At 38.9% G+C, this 19,353-nt stretch overlaps 3 protein-coding genes across 5 annotated transcripts in view; 1 reads left to right on the forward strand and 2 right to left on the reverse strand.

Moving 5' to 3' along the window:
• The window catches only part of cenpp (centromere protein P), a 109,456-nt gene that overhangs the window by 60,182 nt on the left and 29,921 nt on the right, over window positions 1–19,353 (forward strand). The window lies entirely within an intron of this gene.
• On the reverse strand, window positions 776–6,570 carry aspn (asporin (LRR class 1)). Its single transcript, XM_061890776.1, has 8 exons — window positions 6,344–6,570; window positions 4,418–4,679; window positions 4,162–4,274; window positions 3,386–3,599; window positions 2,954–3,064; window positions 2,692–2,785; window positions 2,294–2,432; window positions 776–1,892 (listed from the first exon to the last, which is right to left on the reverse strand). Exons 2-8 carry the CDS (start codon window positions 4,662–4,664, stop codon window positions 1,695–1,697), a joined length of 1,116 nt encoding a protein of 371 aa, XP_061746760.1. The 5' UTR covers window positions 4,665–4,679; window positions 6,344–6,570; the 3' UTR covers window positions 776–1,694.
• Window positions 8,972–19,353, reverse strand: part of ecm2 (extracellular matrix protein 2, female organ and adipocyte specific) — a 27,202-nt gene continuing 16,820 nt past the window's right edge. For 2 of the 3 annotated variants that reach the window (XM_061890754.1, XM_061890764.1), the window contains 8 exons: window positions 15,891–16,487; window positions 12,913–13,028; window positions 12,623–12,758; window positions 12,279–12,436; window positions 11,586–11,725; window positions 11,154–11,266; window positions 10,732–10,945; window positions 8,972–10,616 (listed from right to left, as the gene is read on the reverse strand). In XM_061890754.1, the coding sequence (XP_061746738.1) occupies window positions 10,448–10,616; window positions 10,732–10,945; window positions 11,154–11,266; window positions 11,586–11,725; window positions 12,279–12,436; window positions 12,623–12,758; window positions 12,913–13,028; window positions 15,891–16,487 (1,643 nt within the window). In that variant the 3' untranslated portion in view covers window positions 8,972–10,447. Of the gene's footprint in view, window positions 10,617–10,731; window positions 10,946–11,153; window positions 11,267–11,585; window positions 11,726–12,278; window positions 12,437–12,622; window positions 12,759–12,912; window positions 13,029–15,890; window positions 16,539–19,353 lie in introns of all 3 variants that reach the window. The other variant, XM_061890747.1, reaches the window with a different exon arrangement.

Here is a 19,353-nt window from a genome sequence, read left to right on the forward strand (position 1 = left end):
TAACGAGCACTCGAAACACTCGTATCTCAAAGCAGCCTAGCCCATTGAAATTAATTGAATCCATGTTGTGCCCTCCCATTATAACACAATTTTAACATATAACATGACTTTTAAAAAGACAGTATTTTAGACAATAAATGTTGTATGAAAACCGTTACAAGTAACCAGTACTGCAATTTCCAGACTATGAGGAGGACTTAAAATACTTTTTTTCCCCTCAAAACTCGACAGTGCGCCTTATAACCCGATGCGCTTAATGTACGGAATAATTCTGGTTTTGCTTACCGACCTCAAAGCAATTTAATTTGGTACATAGTGTAATGATAAGGGTGACCAGTAGACGGCAGTCAAACATAAGAACTGCAATATAATGGCAATGTGACTCAAGTAAACAACACCAACATTTTATATGTTCTATTGAAAATATAGAACATTACACAATACGAAGGTCCTGAGTTCAATCCCGGGCTCGGGATCTTTCTGTGTGGAGTTTGCATGTTCTGCTCGTGACCACGTGGGTTCTCTCCGGGTACTCTGGCTTCCTCACACCTCCAAAGACATGCACCTGGGGAAAGGTTGATTGGCGACACTAAATGGTCTCTAGTGTGTGAATGTGGGTGTGAATGTTGTCTGTCTGTCTGTGTTGGCCCTGCGATGAGGTAGCGACTTATCCAGTGTATACCCCGCCTTCCGCCCGAATACAGCTGAGATAGGCTCCAGTACCCCCCGCGACCCTGAAAGGGACAAGCAGTAGAAAATGGATGGAATACATGACTGGGAAGTTGTTCCAAGTTTATTTAAAGACATACCCAATAAATATAGCACCACTAGAGGAGAGGACACTGGACAAAATGAGAACAGATTGTATTGTATTAAGTGCTGCAGACAAAACAGGTATACATACAGTGTCCATGCGTATAATGTCCTACAGTTATCATTTAAATGGGATTTAATAAGTGTCCACATTTGATTAAAATCCTAAGGCAATTGGGGTATAAAATGATTGTTTATATCCAACCTTGCTCAGTACACTTTTACATAAAGAACAATGCTATGTCTCCTAAAAGAGACTACTCGACATGCATGCAGAAATCATATTTAACAGAAAACAAAAATTGGGTTTTGGAGTCACTTATTGCACTAAATATCACCAATATCCTCCAGTGAATACAGACTGTTGCTGGAAGGAAAACTTGTTAAGTTAAAATAAAATGGGAGATTTAAGCTCCAGTTATTTCACAGCTGGCTCCAGAAATGCCCCAAATTGAAAAATACATAAAATAAAACTTACAAAAAGACAAAAAAAGGATATTAGAAAATATGTTTTTTGTATTCTATGAAGGTTACGGAGTCAACTTAAGAGTATTTCTGAAGACAACAGTACTTCATACAATGTTATTATACCCAAGGGAATGCAGCATGTAAAACTACTTAGGTTGTTTGGCGGTTCTACTTTGTGTGACCTGTGGGAGGCGCTATTTTTATAGGAACACTTTGCAAGAGGACACGGACAAGTTGTTCACCTGATAAAGCAGAGAGGGTTTCATTTGGACATTCCGTCTATAAACATAGGTGTCAGTTGCTGCACTGGCTACGAGATTGGTTTTCCAGCTCTCCCCTGTTATACTGTTTAACAGATATCGGCAGCTGTCCATTTTATGAGTTGTCTTAAAAGCATCATTTTTCTCCCCGTACTATTTCCTGAAGTTTCCGAGCTGAATGCCTCTTCGTCCGCCTACACAGCGAAAGGTGGCTGGGTGGATGTCCCAGTACTTGACAGGGTTTGCAAACAGACTGATGCCTGAGTACAAGTTCTTTTTGTTGCCATATCTGATGGGACAGAAATCGTTGATTCCCACACTTGTGATTTTGTTGGCATGGAGGAAAATGACCTGAAGAGACACAAGGGATTTAGGAAAAAGGTTATGAAACACTTAAACTTGTCTTTGTGTCTGTAAACCATCTGCACCTGCCTTGGAAACTGCAAGTTATCACCATAGACCAGGAAAGAGGGACTGCACTTTTTTCAGCTTACAAACTGGAAAGTTAGACATTCTTTTTGGCTGAGCTATTACAATAATATTTGTTTTACAAGAAACACTTTTATATTGTCATGTCTTTTCGGGACTGTCTTGGCATAGCCTTGGAGACAAATTTCAGTACAAAGCTGTAATTGAAAAACTGTGAAAAACCGCACTTTAAAACTCATCAGTTTGCTTCTAAGTGTTACAGTGCCGTGTAATATAACCTGCATTTGGCTTATCAGATAGATTATACTGCGAGTGTGTCTCACCTGGAGGTATCGTAGAGAGTTGAGACCTGGTGGGACCTTTTTCAGACTGTTGTTGTCCAGGTGGATCTCACGGATGTTGGGGACCTTTGCAAGACTGCCGTTCTCTACAAACTTGATTTGGTTGAAAGCCAGGTTGAGTCTGCAAACATTAAAATGGTTAGTCAAGAGAAGTGTATTTTGTCTATTCTGAAGTAGCTCTGTAAAATTCACAGATTTCTTTGAATATTTTACATCAAATGTCATGAATTGTTTACATGTTTGTCACACCCTACATTAGATTAGGACCTTTTTATTTATTGATACGTTTGTGCCTTTGATACGAAAGCATGCACACATTTGTAAAATTGAATACATCCACTGACATTTATTTATATAAATAAAATTTCAGTAACTAGCACCTTTGAAGGTTTTTATATCTGATGAGGTCTTCGACTTCCACCTTAATGATCTTGTTGTACTCAAGGTTCAGCTCTGTGATGGAGGTGGGGAGGTCTGAAATAAAAAACATGTGAGGTAACTGACGATTACTTGGCTTTACGCATCAGTTTAATAATGGTTTGTGTATTTTGACCAAAGCATCCTATTAACTGACACTGGTTGTGTTTATTCTTCATCTTTTTGATCTGTTTCAGTTATCTTAGGAGATGAGTAATGTTTTACCTTTGGGTATAGCCGTTAGCCTGCTCTCAGACATGCCAACATAGAGGGAAGATAAACCATTGAAAGCTCCCAGTTCAATCCCATTGTTAGCCAGGGGGTTGGCTCCCAGTTCTGTTTAAAAAAAAAAAAAAGAACATCTGGTTTTGATGCTATCTTTATAAAGAACGCACATATATTGAAATACCATATATCAATTTTAATGATGTTTTTATCATTCCTATCGTTGATACAGAGAACTTGGATTTTTTATTGTGCCAGTATAAAGCCTTTGGAAAAAGTCTGTGATCTTCAACAGTCGTTATTTCAGGATCCGATGCTAATAAATTCAGTATTTTTGCAGAGTCAAAGACTTAATTTACTTGTTACATCACACACCACGTTCTCAAAGCCAAAGGCAACTTGAAATCAACGTGTTTTCTTAAATGTCCATACCTAGAACATGGAGCTTATTGAGGCCTTTGAAGGCATCTCTCTGAACCTTGTAAATCCTGTTTTCATGGAAGCGCAGCTCAATGACATTGGGAGGCAGATTTGCTGGGATCGCGGTCAACATATTGTAGGACAGGTACAGCAGTCGAAGATGATTCATGTTTTTGAAGGCCCTGGGGTGAATCTTTGAGATCTTGTTATTAATCAGGAACAACCCCTGGTTTGGGACAAAAACAATGTGGTTAAATCTTCTGTGGTACTTATGGTTGTTACAGTGACAAGTTCATTGCTATACCAGTTAATTCTACAGTTTTTTTGGTTTCACACAGTATCTAGTGCTCAAGCCTACTTCAGGTTGAAAGGCATCCTACAGTACATCCTGGGTGACAGGGCAGTTATGAAGAATGTATTGACTTGCATGAAAGTTCAGTTATGTCAACTATTTTACTACCAATGGCGATAAATCTAAATTAGTCTATCAAATTTGTGTTCCTCTGTGTTTAAATGGAAAGACTTAGATCCGTGAAAAAGAGTTAAGGGGATTGGTGAACCTGTTTTTTCATTGTTGTTTGTCTCCATGGTTTGTTTTTATTAGCAGGATAATGATTGGACCTGCTAATTATTCGTGAGTACATAAACATGTGGACTGATGTAAAAACATCATGACTGGAAATATTTCCAGGTGTTTTCCTGTACATGAGCTGTGACTCATTTATTGTTCTTGCTGCTTTGTGCTAACAAAATAAATTAGGTTCTAATGAACTTTGTGTTGCTCTTACATAAAGGTTGTCCAGGCCTTTAAAGTCATCCTCCTTGATCTCGGTAATGTCATTGTTTTGGAGGTCAATCATCACGGTGTGATCAGGAATCTTAGCAGGCACATCAATCAAGCCTGTTGGCAGAATTGCAAATAGTTTGTTGACATTGATGCATAATATATTTTCATTAAAATGTATAATGATAATAATGGATTAGCTTTATATATCGCTTTTCTTTCGAGTAGTTTGGCCAAGAGAAACTTAAAAACCAGTTCACCTTGATCGGAGCACTGTACCACTTTTGGTGAGCAATGGCAACCGATTGGACAGTTCCCATAATGATCATGATAAAAGCTGTTTTTGTCATCGTCATCATCATTGTCGTCGTCGTCGTCATCGTCATCGTCCCTCGAATCAGCCATCATCACATCGTAGTCTCTCAAGAAGTCCATGATGTTGACTGGCTTGTAGTGTTTGCTACTGCTGCCCAGTGCTAGCAGACAAAGCAGGAGGACCACCCTCATGGTTTGGCTAGATTACTGATCAATAACAGGATCAGCAGAAGGTGCAGAAGAAAATGTTAGAGCATTTTAGCCAAACCAACACATAAAACGAACCAATAACACAACACTGAGGAAATAAACTGGTAATGCAGGTAAAGCCAGTGCTTGCACTACTACTACTTGTAGTGGTTTGTAAAGGACAGCGTTGAAGTAAACTAGTTGTTGCAGAAATGGTTTACATGAAGTTTGGTCACTCCAATTGTTTATGTAACGTTTTCACCATAATAATTGGCTGACACAAAGGGTTCCCACGAGTGTTTCGGTTTGATTTGGTCTATCTTTGGTTTCAGTTATCTCTTAGTATGACAGAGATACCCGTCTTTTGTATTTTTGGTGATACTTCACAATACAAGTCGTTTATAGATGCATTGTTTTTGTCTGAGCATATGCTGCTGACTTCTGCAAATGCCTTCACAGCACTATGGCCAGATAAACAAACACAAATATGGCATTGCATCAGTTTTCCTCTACTTTTGTTAACCTTGGCAGACGACTGCGTTCCACTGAGTGCTGTTCTACTTATATTGGTTTATTGTGACTCATTATTGCTCACCTCTGACCGATCCTAGTTGTCTCTGGAATGTGTTGTTTAGCTTAAATTGTGTGGTTTCTACATGTAATGATTATATTTTCGAAGTGATGGGTTTCAGTGAGAACTTAAATGGGAGCTATACTTTTATACCATTTTTTCCATTTCCCTGCCAGGATTTCAGTTGGAAATTAGTTATTGCAGCCAACACAAATATTTTGCCATCTCCTACTTCTTCGCCATCTGAGGCAATCCACTCAGTGATTTATGTGGCCTCTACTATTAAACACTTCTGCTGCCGCCTGCAGAGAGTCTGACATTGTCTGCTAATCTAGATGGATTCTGAACTTTGCTTTCGAGTGTTCGGTCCAGCCACAAATATGTGGTGGTGGTGGTCCACCATCCTGCTGCTGTGACTGCAAATTCTGTTGAGTGCGTTCCTTTCAGCACCACATTCTTGTTCAAGTATAATAAATCTATGCAGATGTGGTTGCTTTCTTAATTTAGGTTTGCAAGTTGTATTTGCTTTGGTGTTTTCACTTCATTTATTAGATAATAAAGCAATCATAGGCAGGAAATCAAAATGATCCGTACCACTTCACTACCACATAATTACTGTCACTAATTTATCCTCCAATCTTTTCTTTGTTCAGTTGAAGAGACTATAGATAGATAGATAGTACTTTATTGATTCCTTCAGGAGAGTTCCTTCAGGAAAATTAAAAACTATGTACACAGCAAAACAGATACATTAATTGGTATTTATTTTGTAAGCAACAACGATGCATTTTTATACCGACTCATTTTTGACATATTTTATTTTCCCCACAGGGTAAGCAGTAGAAAATGGATGGATGGGTTAAGTAAAATTATCTATTTGTGCAAATAGTAACCACAAACTCCATAATATCAGATTATTTTGTATTGCTTTAAAAATGCAAAATTAATTTGAAATAAATACATACAAAACATCCTAACATATTTCCTCAGCAATAAAACATATTTTAAAGCTTTCTGTAGCGTGAGTAAATATGATTCATCCCTAAGATGCCAATAAAAGACAACACTTTTAAAAAGTTGTCATTAATTGCAATTCTGGGGTGTTTCCTACCTTAGCCTTCAGATGAGTTTTGTCCTTGTTTAAAGTAAGCAGTAAGCACAGGAGCAGCAAAGTTTCAGCTAGAAGACTGAGGGATGCAACCTAAGTCAGAATGGAGAACAGCATCCCCCTGTCTCAGCAGCAAAGAAAAAAATCGCTCTGAGAACACCCCCACTGATGGAAAAGCTCTGTTGTTAGGGTGAGAAGTTGAGCTTCTCTTGATGCTGTCTATCATCGCAGCATCTGTGAATGTGAGCAGCCTTTGTCAGCAGCTTTCATGTAATGCCAGGGCAGTTAGCTCACACTTCCCAATCTTTAAACCTCCATGGGGAGCAATCTGTTTGCTCTCCTAGTTGCTTCCACATTCTTTGTTTATTTTGTTTTCAATTCATTGCCAATGTCAAATAAGGTAATACGCCTCTACCATGTTTATGCCTTAGCAACAAAAGATTTATTTAGCACCATTCCAATAATCTTTTAAACAGACGATTTGATCATATTGTTTCTGCTACATGCATTATGTGTACTTTAAGTAACACAGCTTTTATGTTGGGGCAAGCATTCAAACCTAGGCCAACAGTGGAAAATTTAACTTGCTTGCTTCCTCTGTGCTTCATTTTTCCCTTTTCCATCTTTTGCTGGTATTTTCTGCTGAGCCCAGCTGTAACGGCACCCCGAGGCACAACTTAAGGCATAGCTAGACAGAGCAAATATGCCCTGGTTTGGCACTTTCCGACAGAAAGCATCTCTGGTTTCGATGCATTTTCTCGCTCATATTTTCCAAACCATTTGAAATCATCTCAGAAGAAATGGTTCTTATGAGGTTTACTATGTTCAACCTGCTCTTTGGATTTAGTTAAAGTATTTTTTACTAACGTCATCATATTTATTGGTAAAGCATTCTCCATTGAAGGGTATTTGTTCTACTTTGTCTTTAGTGATTTTTTGAGTGCTTACGTTGTTTGAGTTATATATATATATGGTGCAATTTAATTTGCATTTACAGTCCAATTACCTTTGACTTAGTTTTTTTTTCAAGCTGCCAAAGTTAAGTGACATGATGCTGATTAATCAATTTGCACTTTTCCTTTGTGATTAACTGGTGTAGTTTGCAGTAGTCTGCTTAGATAGGATCCTCCTGTAACCCTAAGCAGAATAAACAGTATCAAATGAATGATGTGCAGTGCAACTTGATGCAAAGAGCTTTCCTCCTCTTGGGGATTGTGAAACTGTCACGAGTATGTGAATACATGCCGTTGGCTCCCACCTCGGTATCATGCCGTTCCCCCTCATCTTGTCACATAATCCATTTGACAGACTTTGCCTGAGAGGTAGAGGAAGCCGCAGAGCAAAGGACTGACCGGCTAAATGTAGCGCTCTCACAACTGAGACAAAATATAAACACACAAAAGTAGTCTTTTTGCGATAGCATAACAGTGTTACAAGGCTCATGCTAGCAAATGGTTCCTGAGTAAAGAGGACTACATTCTAAAATATGCAATACATCTCAGCATGTCATCAAGTTTGACGGCTGGTCCACCCATGCCATGATGATCTGATGTGTAAGCGGAGTCCTTTTGATGGTTCTGCTGCTCAGCTTTAGAGTTTCTCATAATCACAGTTGAATACCATTGGAGGGGAACCAAGTTCGCATCATACCAGACTCCAAGGTTAAAGGATGCAATTTTCACAAACATTACAATCATCTAATGAGACCCTGATGTGATGCTGGCCCAGTGTTCTTCTGTTGTCAGTGCTCAGTGAGAATATACGATCTGCTTTGTTTTCTTCTGCTTTATTGGATAACATTCTAAAACCCAGTAATGATGATTTTGATGTAGAACTTTTTGTCATGTACCTCCCAATATGTAAATCACTACACAGTGAAATGGAACCTTTCATACCTCTGTCACAACATTTTCAATTACATTGCTATTGCACTGTTGAACTATCTATCCATTTGTCTTGTAAGCACAAAACACAGCTAATTGTATTAGAGAATTGAAATATCACATATTTATTTTGAAATGTCTATAAGCAGATGTTTGGGCTGTACTGCCTTCATGCTTTTTGGAGACACTCATTCTTTTCATTTTCCTGGTCTGCCACAAAACAATTATATTTGGTCCATTTTACATGTGAGAAATTACTTCCCGATGGAGATGGTCTGCGATCCCCATTGGAGTCCCAATGTCTCTCACAGGCGCTCATACTTTCCAAGCCTTCAAACGTCTGTCTGGCTCCTGTGCAGTTTGGGGCTTGATGACTTTGTGGATTGAGGAGCATTTCCTCCATCTAAGGACCTTTTAAATCCGTGAGTCACTGGGTAAACATGGAGAGGATGGTGCTACGGATTTACCTCATCATTGCTTTTTCGGTGCCCCCGGAACAATTTGTTTCCAGGAATCCAGGAAAGTTTGATTGGGCTGTGATACTTAAGCTCCACTGAGTATCTGCGGCTGGGGTGTTAGAGAGGCAGCTGTACTCACCTCTGCTACGGTTACCAAACTTGAAAAAAGTGTGTGACAAGTTAACAGTTGTGGTATTTATGTCAGTAATGTTAGCGATGGGTATCGCCATTTATTTACACAGTCATTGACAATATCATAACCGACTTCCCAGAAGAAAAGACAGCTGGTACACACGTGCGTAGTGTTTTTATTATAAAGTGATAGTGGTCAGACATGCATTATACATAATTTTCAGTCATTATTTCAGGACCATGGTAACAGGAATTATTTTGCAAACATTAGCATTTGTACAGTATGTTCGGACACTCTATAGTGTCTGAATGTGACACTGATGACTGCTACAGTCATTCATATTTTTAACTCAAAACAATCTTGAGCTCTGCCCACTGATTAGGGATGGCCAATAATCATTTAAAAAATAAAAAAACGACATTTAGAGCTTCTAACTGACATAAAACGGCTGTGTTGGTTATTCCCCCTGCCCCCTTTTGTAGTTATTTTTTTTATACTTCATCCCCTTAAACATACACTACTGATTGTGTAGTCACAAGACAGGTGCCAGGTGTCCCAAAGCATGAAAGTGTAGCCACTCCAAACTGTCCCATCCAGGCACAGAAGCTTCAATTCAAACCCTGAGTCAACAGTACCCAGTAGGAATGTCATTTTGGACACGCTGTGTCTACCACTGACTTGATTGAAATTCTTTAATTTAGATTGCATTTTAAAAAGAAGTCGGCCTGAAGCATCTGTGAGCTGAGCACATCTAAATAGAGTTTTATTTTTCATCTGCTCTCAATTATCTAATGTTTAGGATTGGTTTTACCGAGAAAGGAAGTATCATCGTAATCATCTTCAAATGTCTGTTCCAATCATTATTTATTTTAAGATGTCCCCGCAACTGTAATTATTGATCTTCAACCTCAAACTGTCACTGGAAAATGTGACAAGAAAGTTGGCCCTTAAAGTTATTGCAGAATTTGCGGCATTACTTTAGGGTGGAGGAGGCTGTGCAATCAAAAGTTTACCGCATCTCATCTTGAGTCACACTTTGACCCTTAAAAAGATTTTTTCTTTCTTTTTTTTTTACAATTTTTTATGTTTCAAAATCTGACTTTAGTACAGTATATATATGTGTGTGTGTGTGTGTGTGTGTGTGTGTGTGTGTGTGTGTGTGTGTGTGTGTGTGTGTGTGTGTGTGTGTGTGTGTGTGTGTGTGTATATACTTTTGTATATATTTATTTATTTATTACTAATGACTCTATTTGGAATCTTGCTAACATCCAAATAACAGATACAGTACAGATAATTTGATAAAATGACCAGCATTAGTCTTCTAGTCATTTTTGTTTCGTAATTTGGTAACTGCAACTAAACTATAATCAGAAAATGATATATAGTTTTAAATATAATCGTATGTCATACCATAATATTTTACTGAGTTGTTTTTTACATATTAATGTGCTGGCCTGTAAGACCACAAATAACAATATCGCCAATTTTAAAATGGTTTGCAAGTTGAGAGACACTTGCCCCATTAATAAGCTGATATGGGTTACTTTTTGTTCAAATGTTGTTCTTTAATTAAAAACGTATTTGCATGGAAAAGTTAAACTGCAAACATGTCTGTTTTTTGCTCGAAATTAGTTCATTTGGTCATCTGGGGTTTTAAGACCACACTTGAGGAGGAGCGCACACAGGAGAAGGCTCTTGGGGAGATATTTTTGCCATCAATGAGATTGTTCTCCAGCCTCAAAGCCACCAATGTAGAGTCTCCATTTTGTTCCGGATCACAGATGCTCTCTTCGGGTATACTCCTGGAAAATACCACAGCCGTTTTGTTAAATCTACAAGAAGAACTTCAGGAAGCGTGGGCAACCTGGGAATGAAATAAAGAAAAATAGCACATGTATGTGAATATTAGTTTTCTACCTGATCTTGTTGTTGTTGAGTCTGAGGAAGTGTATGTTTGTCATCTCATTGATTCCTGATGGCACATTCATCAGCTGGTTGTGGTCTAGACAAAGCTCCACCATGGAATGGTAGGATCCAAAGAAGGACTCTGGTTCAATCCCCTCCCCATCCAGTTTGTTGTAAGACAGATAGACGTACTCGATACCAGGATCCATGTGGGCAAACACAAAACCTGCGGCCGTGTTATTTAAGAACAGTGAATACAGCAGACATGAGCTGGTCACGTCTACAAGAGCTGTCCAGAACTATTTTTTTCATTCATTGGGAAGTTGACAGCTCAGCATCTATTTTTCCATCGTTCGAACCAAAGCCCATGCATATTTTAATTACGGCGACATAAATCATGTGTGCATATTTTTCAGTTTGCACTGTCCACCCACCAGGTATCCGCTCTATGTTGTTCCCCACCAGCACGAGATGGATCAGAGATTTCGGCAGGTAGGACGGAACCAGGTAGAGTTTATTATATGAGAGGTCGATGGATTCCAGATTTCTGCAGAAGAGGGAAGGGTGAAAAATATGTGGAGGTGAAGTTAAAATTACAGCTGGCTGAAGAGGAATGACACACCATCCTCTGTGGTGGAGTCATGCTGAGCCAAGCCTTCAATCATACCTCATGATGGGTGCTCACTGATCATTAATTCATTGAAATGACACAACCATATGCTCGTGAAATGAAAGATGCATTAAACCAGGCTCGCCATTAAGTGTGAGCCTAAAGCTTCAAGGCAGCTTATTTTGACCTCTTTTTTTATTACGTTTACTTTATTTAGCTATTGTTACTAATAAATATTACTTGAATGTTGTCTAACCTGTGGTCGATCCAGGCCATTGGAGCCATCCTGGTCTCTTCCAGTCGGTTGTGTCTCAGGGAAACCAAGTTCAGGTTTTTGGTGTAATTGAAAACGCCCTCTGGAATTTCTTCTATCCGGTTGTTCTCCATGTACAACTCCTGACAGCAAAAGCACAACTTTTTGATTCAGATTTGCAGTCATTCATTGTACAGTATGTTCCCCAACTACGTTCAATTATCTGTTTGAAGAAAAATGACCATAACAGTGGCGTGCACCTGGGGTTAGGTTGACTGGCAACACTAAATTGGCCATAGTGTGTGAGTGTGAATGTTGTCTGTCTATCTGTGTTGGCCCTGCGATGAGGTGGCGACTTGTCCAGGGTTTACCCTGCCTTCCGCCCAAATGCAGCTGAGACAGACTCCAGAACCCCCCGCGACCCCGAAAGGGATAAGCGGTAGGAAATGGATGGATGGATGGAGTGGCGTCAATTGAGTTGATTTATTTTTTGCGGTAGATTAGTCTGTGGTTTGTTGGGAATTTTGCTAAGTTTTAGTGCACTATAATTCTTGAAACTGAACAGTTTCTTTTTGTTTACTCCTGTCAGAAAGAAGTCATCGCTTCTGAGTAACGCTTACAAAGATGATGCAAAATAACTCATTATAGTCTCATAGAGGGGGAGGGGGGGTTAAACCAACAGATATGACCTCATACCAGCAGTAAAGTGGGAAGACCCTGCGGGATGGAGCGGAAGAAGTTCCCGCCTAGTCTGAGGTAGGAGAGCTCCACGAGAGGCACAAAGGCCTTTGGGTCCACGTTGGCCTCGCTCAGCAGATTGGCTTCTAACTCCAGAATCACCAAACTGTTCAGACCTAAGATAGTGACAGAACATTGCTCTTGAAATTTCTGCACCATTTCTTGAGTAGTGTCCTGTTCACAACTAAATCCATGAAAGCTAAATGTCGGATGATGGATGATTTCAGGTCATCCACAAAAACAGGACATGGGCTCAAGCTGGTGTTTGTTCAGTATGCTGCTGTAGAATACTGTAGCATTACCGTGGAAACTGTTCCCATAGATCTTCTGTAGTCTGTTTTCGTTAATCTTCAGCTCCTGCAGGGATGGTGGTAGGTTGGAAGGAATGACTTCTAGAAGGTTTCCATCCAAATATAGACGCTTCAGCATCTTTAGTCCCTGGTAGACAGCCATTCATTCATTGTACATAATAACATTCATTAATTAAATGTGTATACTTCAGTCTTTTTAAAGATCATGACTACATTCATAGTCATTTCTTGTCCCCTCATTACCACACACGGAAGGACTACAACAGTATAGAATATCTTACTTTAAAGCTTCTGGAATCAATCCCAGCAGACGTGAGTTTGTTTTTCTTTAAGTTGATCCACTCCAGGCTGGGAATTCCATTAAAGGCCTCTGCTGGGATGCTGCTGATGTTGTTGCCTGCACAAATGTTTACCATAAGCACACGAAAGCAAGGATTTGCCAGAGCTTCTAGAAATACTGTGTTCTCGTGCATCTGGACTACATTTTTCCGTTGTTGTGTTTTGACTATCATTCATTCATTCTATTTTTATTAGAATGATATATAGCCGCTAGCCCGACATGTCATGTGCCTAACAAATTAAGTAATGTGTATTTGTAGCACAGTGGAACTTTGAACATTAAACAATATCCATGCTGATTTGTAGTATTATAGGAAGAAGAAAGATAATATGTTCCAGGGTCAAATTGTCACGCTTTAGTCTTCTTAATAGCTTAGCTAACTTTGTTAACAATTAATGAAGCTTATAATGCTCCACCAGCTTCACTTGTACAGTGCATCCGGAAAGTATTCACAGCGCTTCACTTTTTCCACATTTTGTTATTCTACAGCCATAATGAAAACGTGAAGTTTATTTTTTTATTTTTACAAATGTATTCCATCCATCCATTTTCTACCACCTGTCCCTTTTGGGGTCACGGGGGGTGTAACTAAAAAAAAAAATAACAGCATTTTCTCAATACTTTGTTGATTCACATTTGGCAGCAATTACAGTCTGAAGTATTTTTGAATACGATGCCACAAGCTTAGCACACCTATCTTTGGACAGTTTTGCCATTTCTCTTTGCCCATTCCTTTATGCAGCACCTCTTAAAGGGAACTGCACGTTTCTTGGAATCGTTCACAATCAATATTAAAGACTTGACAACAGATGTTTTGGTCTATGCATTCTAATTTGTAAATAAAAAAACAAAATAAAGTCTGCTTACAGCGTGGACAATGGGAAATCGTTTATTTTGCTAATAAAATCCAATAAATAACGATTCAAAAATCGCCAACAATACTCCATTCACTTGTTGTGACCTGAATATTAACCAAGTATTAGTGATATCATTATTATTATAAGCGCTAATGCAGACAAGCTATTTGTAGCGGCGCTGTGATCACAAGCCTTTATGCAATTTCGACTGGCCAAGTGTTTCTTTGCTTCCTTGACTACCTGAAAATTTATTTTATATCCTAAATCATGCATCTCATCTGGACAGAAGAAGTCTGAAGACGTATTACGAGAAGACGGTACACTTTGACAGCCATTTAGGACCCGAAAATATCGAGAATGTCACGAAAGCTGCTTAGTCCCCACTTTTCCCCCCTTTCTTTGTGAGTGTTATGACTCATAATACTCACTTAAATGGGACTGTAGCAATATTCTATCAGTCGGCCTTCTAATGACAGCAGACATTGTACAGTAAGTGATATTTTATAATGTTTGTTTGCTCTCATGAAGTCTGCAGTAATTAATAATCATTGATGAATAAAATAAATGTGAAGTGATGCGTTTTTTTTTATTTAATGCGCCAAGTAAGCTTAAAATAATAGAAATATGTAAATATTAAATGTTATAAATGTTCCTGGTACTGCATTACATAGATGTACGCAGATCATGTATATGAAACCTCAATGGAGGTGTTCGGATGTTTTTTAAGGAATTTATCGGCGAGAAAAAACGTCTCTCATAGGTTTCAATGTAAGTGGACTTTTGATTGTATGTATTTGATATTTAGAATGCAAAAAAAAATGTCTATTGTCATGACTTCCATAATAATCGTGAATGATAGACAAACCTTTTTTTTAAAGTGCAGTTCCCCTTTAAGCTTTATTACAGTGGTTCTCAAATGGGGGTACTTGAAGGTATGCCAAGAGGTACGTGAGATTTTAAAAAAATATTCTAAAAATAGCAACTATTCAGAAATCCTCTATAAATATATTTATTGAATAATCCTTCAACAAAATATGAAAGGAAGTTTATAAACTGTGAAAAACAATGCAATATTCGGTGTTGACAGCTAAATTTTTTTGTGGACATGTCCCATAAATATTGATGTTAAAGATTTATTTTTTTGTGAAGAAATGTTTAGAATGAAGTTGATGAATCCAGATGGATCTCTATTACAATCCCCAAAGAGGACACTTTAAGTTGATGATTACTTCCATGTGTAGAAATATTTATTAATAATTGAATCACTTGTTTATTTTGCAACAAGTTTTTAGTTATTCTTGTAAAAAATGTTCCAAATAGTTCAAGAAAGACCACTACAAATGTGCAATATTTTGCACTGTTATACAATTTAATAAATCAGAAACTGATGACATAGTGCTGTATTTTACTTCTTTATCTCTTTTTTTCAACCAAAAATGCTTTGCTCTGATTAGGTGGTACTTGAATTAAATTAAAAATCACAGGGGGTACATCACTGAAAAAAGAATGAGAACCACTGCTCTATTAGGTTGGAGGACAAGCGATGAGAATATGATTTTTTTAAATAAATTTGAAAACAAAATTTTTCACATTTTCATTACGGGGTATTAAAAAAATTATTAATTACATTTTGGAATAATGCAAAATGTTGAAATAGTGAAAAGCAATGAATACTTTCCGGATGCACGGATTATGTGATTCTTCAGTTTTTGATTTTTTAGTAAATTTGCACAAATTAAAAACCTTTTTACATTGTCATAATGAGGTATTGTGTTTAGAATTTTGAGGACAAAAATGTATTTACCGGTATTCAATTTTGGAATAAGGCTGTAACATAAAAAAATATGGGAAAAAGTGCTGTGAATACTTTGCGGACGCACTGCAGCTCTTCAAGTCCGTCACATTCTTCTTAGCCCTTATATCGCTCGAAACATTTCACCTTGAAGATAATTTAAAGTTGCAACTGCCATTTATTTTATTTTATGTGTGATCCGCTTATGATAAAAATCACTGCTGCAAAATAATGGAGATGCACCACTCTGTTTGCTGAGACACAACTTACCCTCCAGGCTCAGAGACTTGAGCTCAGGCATGTAGAGCGGGGGGAAATAGGTGAGTTTGGCGTGGTCACATGTCACCGTGACATCAGAGAGCTCACAGCCTGGAGGAAGACCTCCTCTTTTCACCACCACCTCCTCCTTCTCCTCCTTTCCTACGTCTTCTTCCTCCTCAGTGTCCTTTTCCTTCAGCTCATCCTCCGCAACAGGAGGCCTCGGGATGGGTGCAAGGAGGAGGTCTGGTTCCTCGGGTTCTTCCTCTTCTTTTGGGGGCATTTGAAAGACGTCTCCTCTTAGCCACACCTCCTCTTCCTCTTCTGCTGCTAATAGCTCTTCCCTCAGTTTTTTTTCTCTTTGCCACGCTTCTTCCTGTGCTGCCTCCTTTTTCCTCCTGTCTTCCTCCTCCTTCCTCCTCCTCTCCTCCGCTATCCTCCTCTGCCTTTCTTCCTTCTCCTTCTTCTCCTGCCTCTTCCTCTTCTTCGCCTCATCTTTCTTCCTCAGGCGCTCTTCTTCCTCATAGTGCTCCTCTTCCTCTCGCCACAAAATGCGCTGGATCTCCTCCGGGGTCAACGGGGTGTCTGATTTGCCGGGGTCGCTCGGAACTGGGGAGTCACCAGAAAGGTCAAGGCTGAGGTCGGGATCTGGGGCGGGGGCTGGGTGGATCAAGGCAGCCAATCACAGGTGAGGAAATAGAAAAGGGAAATAGAGACAGAGTGGAAAGAAGGGAAGAAAAGACGACTAAAAGATAATGAGAGGATGGAGAGATGTTGGTGACAGAAAGACAGACAGGAGGTGGACAGACAGACAGACGGCTGTGTGTTAGTGTGGTGGACAGACAGGAACAAGACCAGCAACCCTTATTAATCACCAAACCCGGGGGTGTCCAAACTTTTTGACTTGGGGGCCGCGTTGGGCTAAAACCATTTGGTAGAGGGCCGACTGCAAATGAACTAACTATATATATATATATATATATATATATATATATATATATATATGTGTGTGTATATGTATATGTTTGTGTATATGTATATGTTTATATATATATATATGTATGTGTATATATATATATATATACACACACACACATATATATGTATATGTTTATATATATGTATATGTGTATTTATATATGTGTATATGTGTATATGTATATGTATATATATGTACATTTTTTAGGGCTTACAGCATATAACAAAGGCGGTTGCAGCTTTTGCCGCAGTTGCTATCGTTAAATTCTAGCCCTGTATGTGTGTATATATATATATATATATATATATATATATATATATATGCGTACATAATATATTAATATAATGGATATATAATTAGTAATGAACATATTAAGAGTATGTGAAAATAACTGTTTTGTAATCAATCAGACATATCACGTAGCTAAAATGCATCAAACATGGATAAATGTGGAGAGTGTTTAGCTTTGTTTTCATCATGCTTTAAAAGCCTACTGAAAGCCACTACTACCGACCACGCAGTCTGATACTTTATATATCAATGATGAAATATTAACATTGCAACACATGCCAATATGGCCGGTTGAGTTTACTAAATTACAATTTTAAATTTCCCGCGGAGTTTCTTGTTGAAAACGTCGCAGAATGATGACGCGTGCTCGTGACGTCTCGAGTTGGAGGGGACATATTAGCGCAGCACCACTAGCGGCTAAAAGTCGTCTCTTCTCATCGCGCAATTACACAGTATTTTGGACATCTGTGTTGCTGAATCTTTTGCAATTTGTTCAATTAATATTGGAGAAGTCAAAGTAGAAAGATGGAGGTGGGAAGCCTTAGCCTTTAGCCACACAAACACACGGTGTTTCCTTGTTTAAAATTCCCAGAGGTGACGCTTTACTATGGATCAGAGCGGTCAAGCGAACATGGATCCCGACCACTTGTCAATCGGCAGGTTTCGGTGAGAAAATTGTGGTAAAAAGTCGCCTCTTACCGGAGATCAGCAGAACTTCTGTCGTGCTGCTGCTGCCGTGACTAATTCCCTAAGAGACTGGCGTCAAGACACCCGTGGACACACCCCCTCCGACTATCAGGTACTATATAATCTCACTAAAACACTAGCAACACAATAGAAAGATAAGAGATTTCCCAGAATTATCCTAGTAAATGTGTCTAAAAACATCTGAATCGCTCAAAATGCAATCGCCTTTTTTTTTTTAACTTTTTTTTTTCTAGTCCTTTGCTATCAATATCGTCAGCCACAAATATTTCATCCTTGCTCAAATTAATGGGGAAATTGTCGTTTTCTCGGTCCGAATAGCTCTTTTTGTTGGAGGCTCCCATTATAAACAATGTGAAGATGTGAGGAGCCCTCACTCGGGTGGCGTCATCGTCTGCGACTTCCGGTACAGGCAAGGCTTTTTTATTAGCGACCATAAGTTGTGAAATTTATCGTAGATGTTCTCTATTAAATCCTTTCAGCAAAAATATAACAATATTGCGAAATGATCAAGTATGACAGATAGAATGGACCTGCTATCCCCGTTTAAATAAGAAAATCTCATTTCAGTAGGCCTTTAAAATGGTGTAATTTTGAAATGATTATGGTGCACGGACATTTTTTTTTTCTCATGTCCACAAAGTTCATTGAGCAGTTTGTGTTATCTGTGACCATGTCTGTTGACCATAACGAGGGAAGGTTGTTTGCATTGGGTCATATAAGTTAATGCTGTGCATTCCTCCATTCAGAACATAATTAAAGGTCATTGACCTGAATTGCTCATGTTGCCCACTAGATGGGGACATAATAGCAGCTTCAAAATTGTCAGACTATCGAAATGAATTCTACTCAGTTGGTGGGGCGGCCGTGCCAGCAACCTGATGGTTCCTGATTCGATACCCGGCTTCTACTATCTTAGTCACGTCCGTTGTGTCCTTGAGCAAGACAGTTCACCCTTGCTTCTGATGGGTCGTAGTTGGCGCCTTGCATGGCAGCTCCCGCCATCAGTGTGTGAATGTGTGTATGAATGGGTGAATGTGGAAATATTGTCCAAGCGCTTTGAGTACCTTGAGTGTAGAAAGGCGTTATACAAATATATAACCCATTTAAATTTAAAATTCCCTATTAAACTTATGATGCCAAATTGAAAACAGCGGCAGGGCGCACTTGGCCCGCGGGTCGGAGTTCGGACACCCCCGATCCAACCCATTGCTTGAATTTGTCTGCTGCATGCATCTCCGAATGATGTCACCCAAACATCAACACCGTCACCCATTGTGCCGTACAAATGTTTATGCTGATCACAGCATACGAACATGTTGTAATTCATTCCAACATTGATTCACAACATGTGAACTCACCCAAAATGTGCTCAACACATTTTGAAAGCCATGACGGTAAGAACTTTCAGAGGCTCCTGAGATGACCAAAATGTAGACTGCAGTGGTACCTCAACTTACGAGCTTAATTGGTCCCGTGACGGCGCTCTTAACTTAATAC

Source organism: Nerophis ophidion, linkage group LG02, assembly GCF_033978795.1.
Source record: "Nerophis ophidion isolate RoL-2023_Sa linkage group LG02, RoL_Noph_v1.0, whole genome shotgun sequence".
NCBI lineage: Eukaryota > Metazoa > Chordata > Actinopteri > Syngnathiformes > Syngnathidae > Nerophis > Nerophis ophidion.

What these genes read in the sequence shown, in the direction of transcription:
- aspn (XM_061890776.1), bottom strand. Translation starts at nt 4,664, where the DNA reads ATGAGGGTGGTCCTCCTGCTTTGTCTGCTAGCACTGGGCAGCAGTAGC. An exon ending in GGTACAGTGCTCCGATCAAG is followed by an intron (nt 4,275 to 4,417) that starts GTGAACTGGTTT and finishes TTCTGCCAACAG; the next exon opens with GCTTGATTGATGTGCCTGCT. An exon ending in GCTAACGGCTATACCCAAAG is followed by an intron (nt 2,786 to 2,953) that starts GTAAAACATTAC and finishes TTTTTATTTCAG; the next exon opens with ACCTCCCCACCTCCATCACA.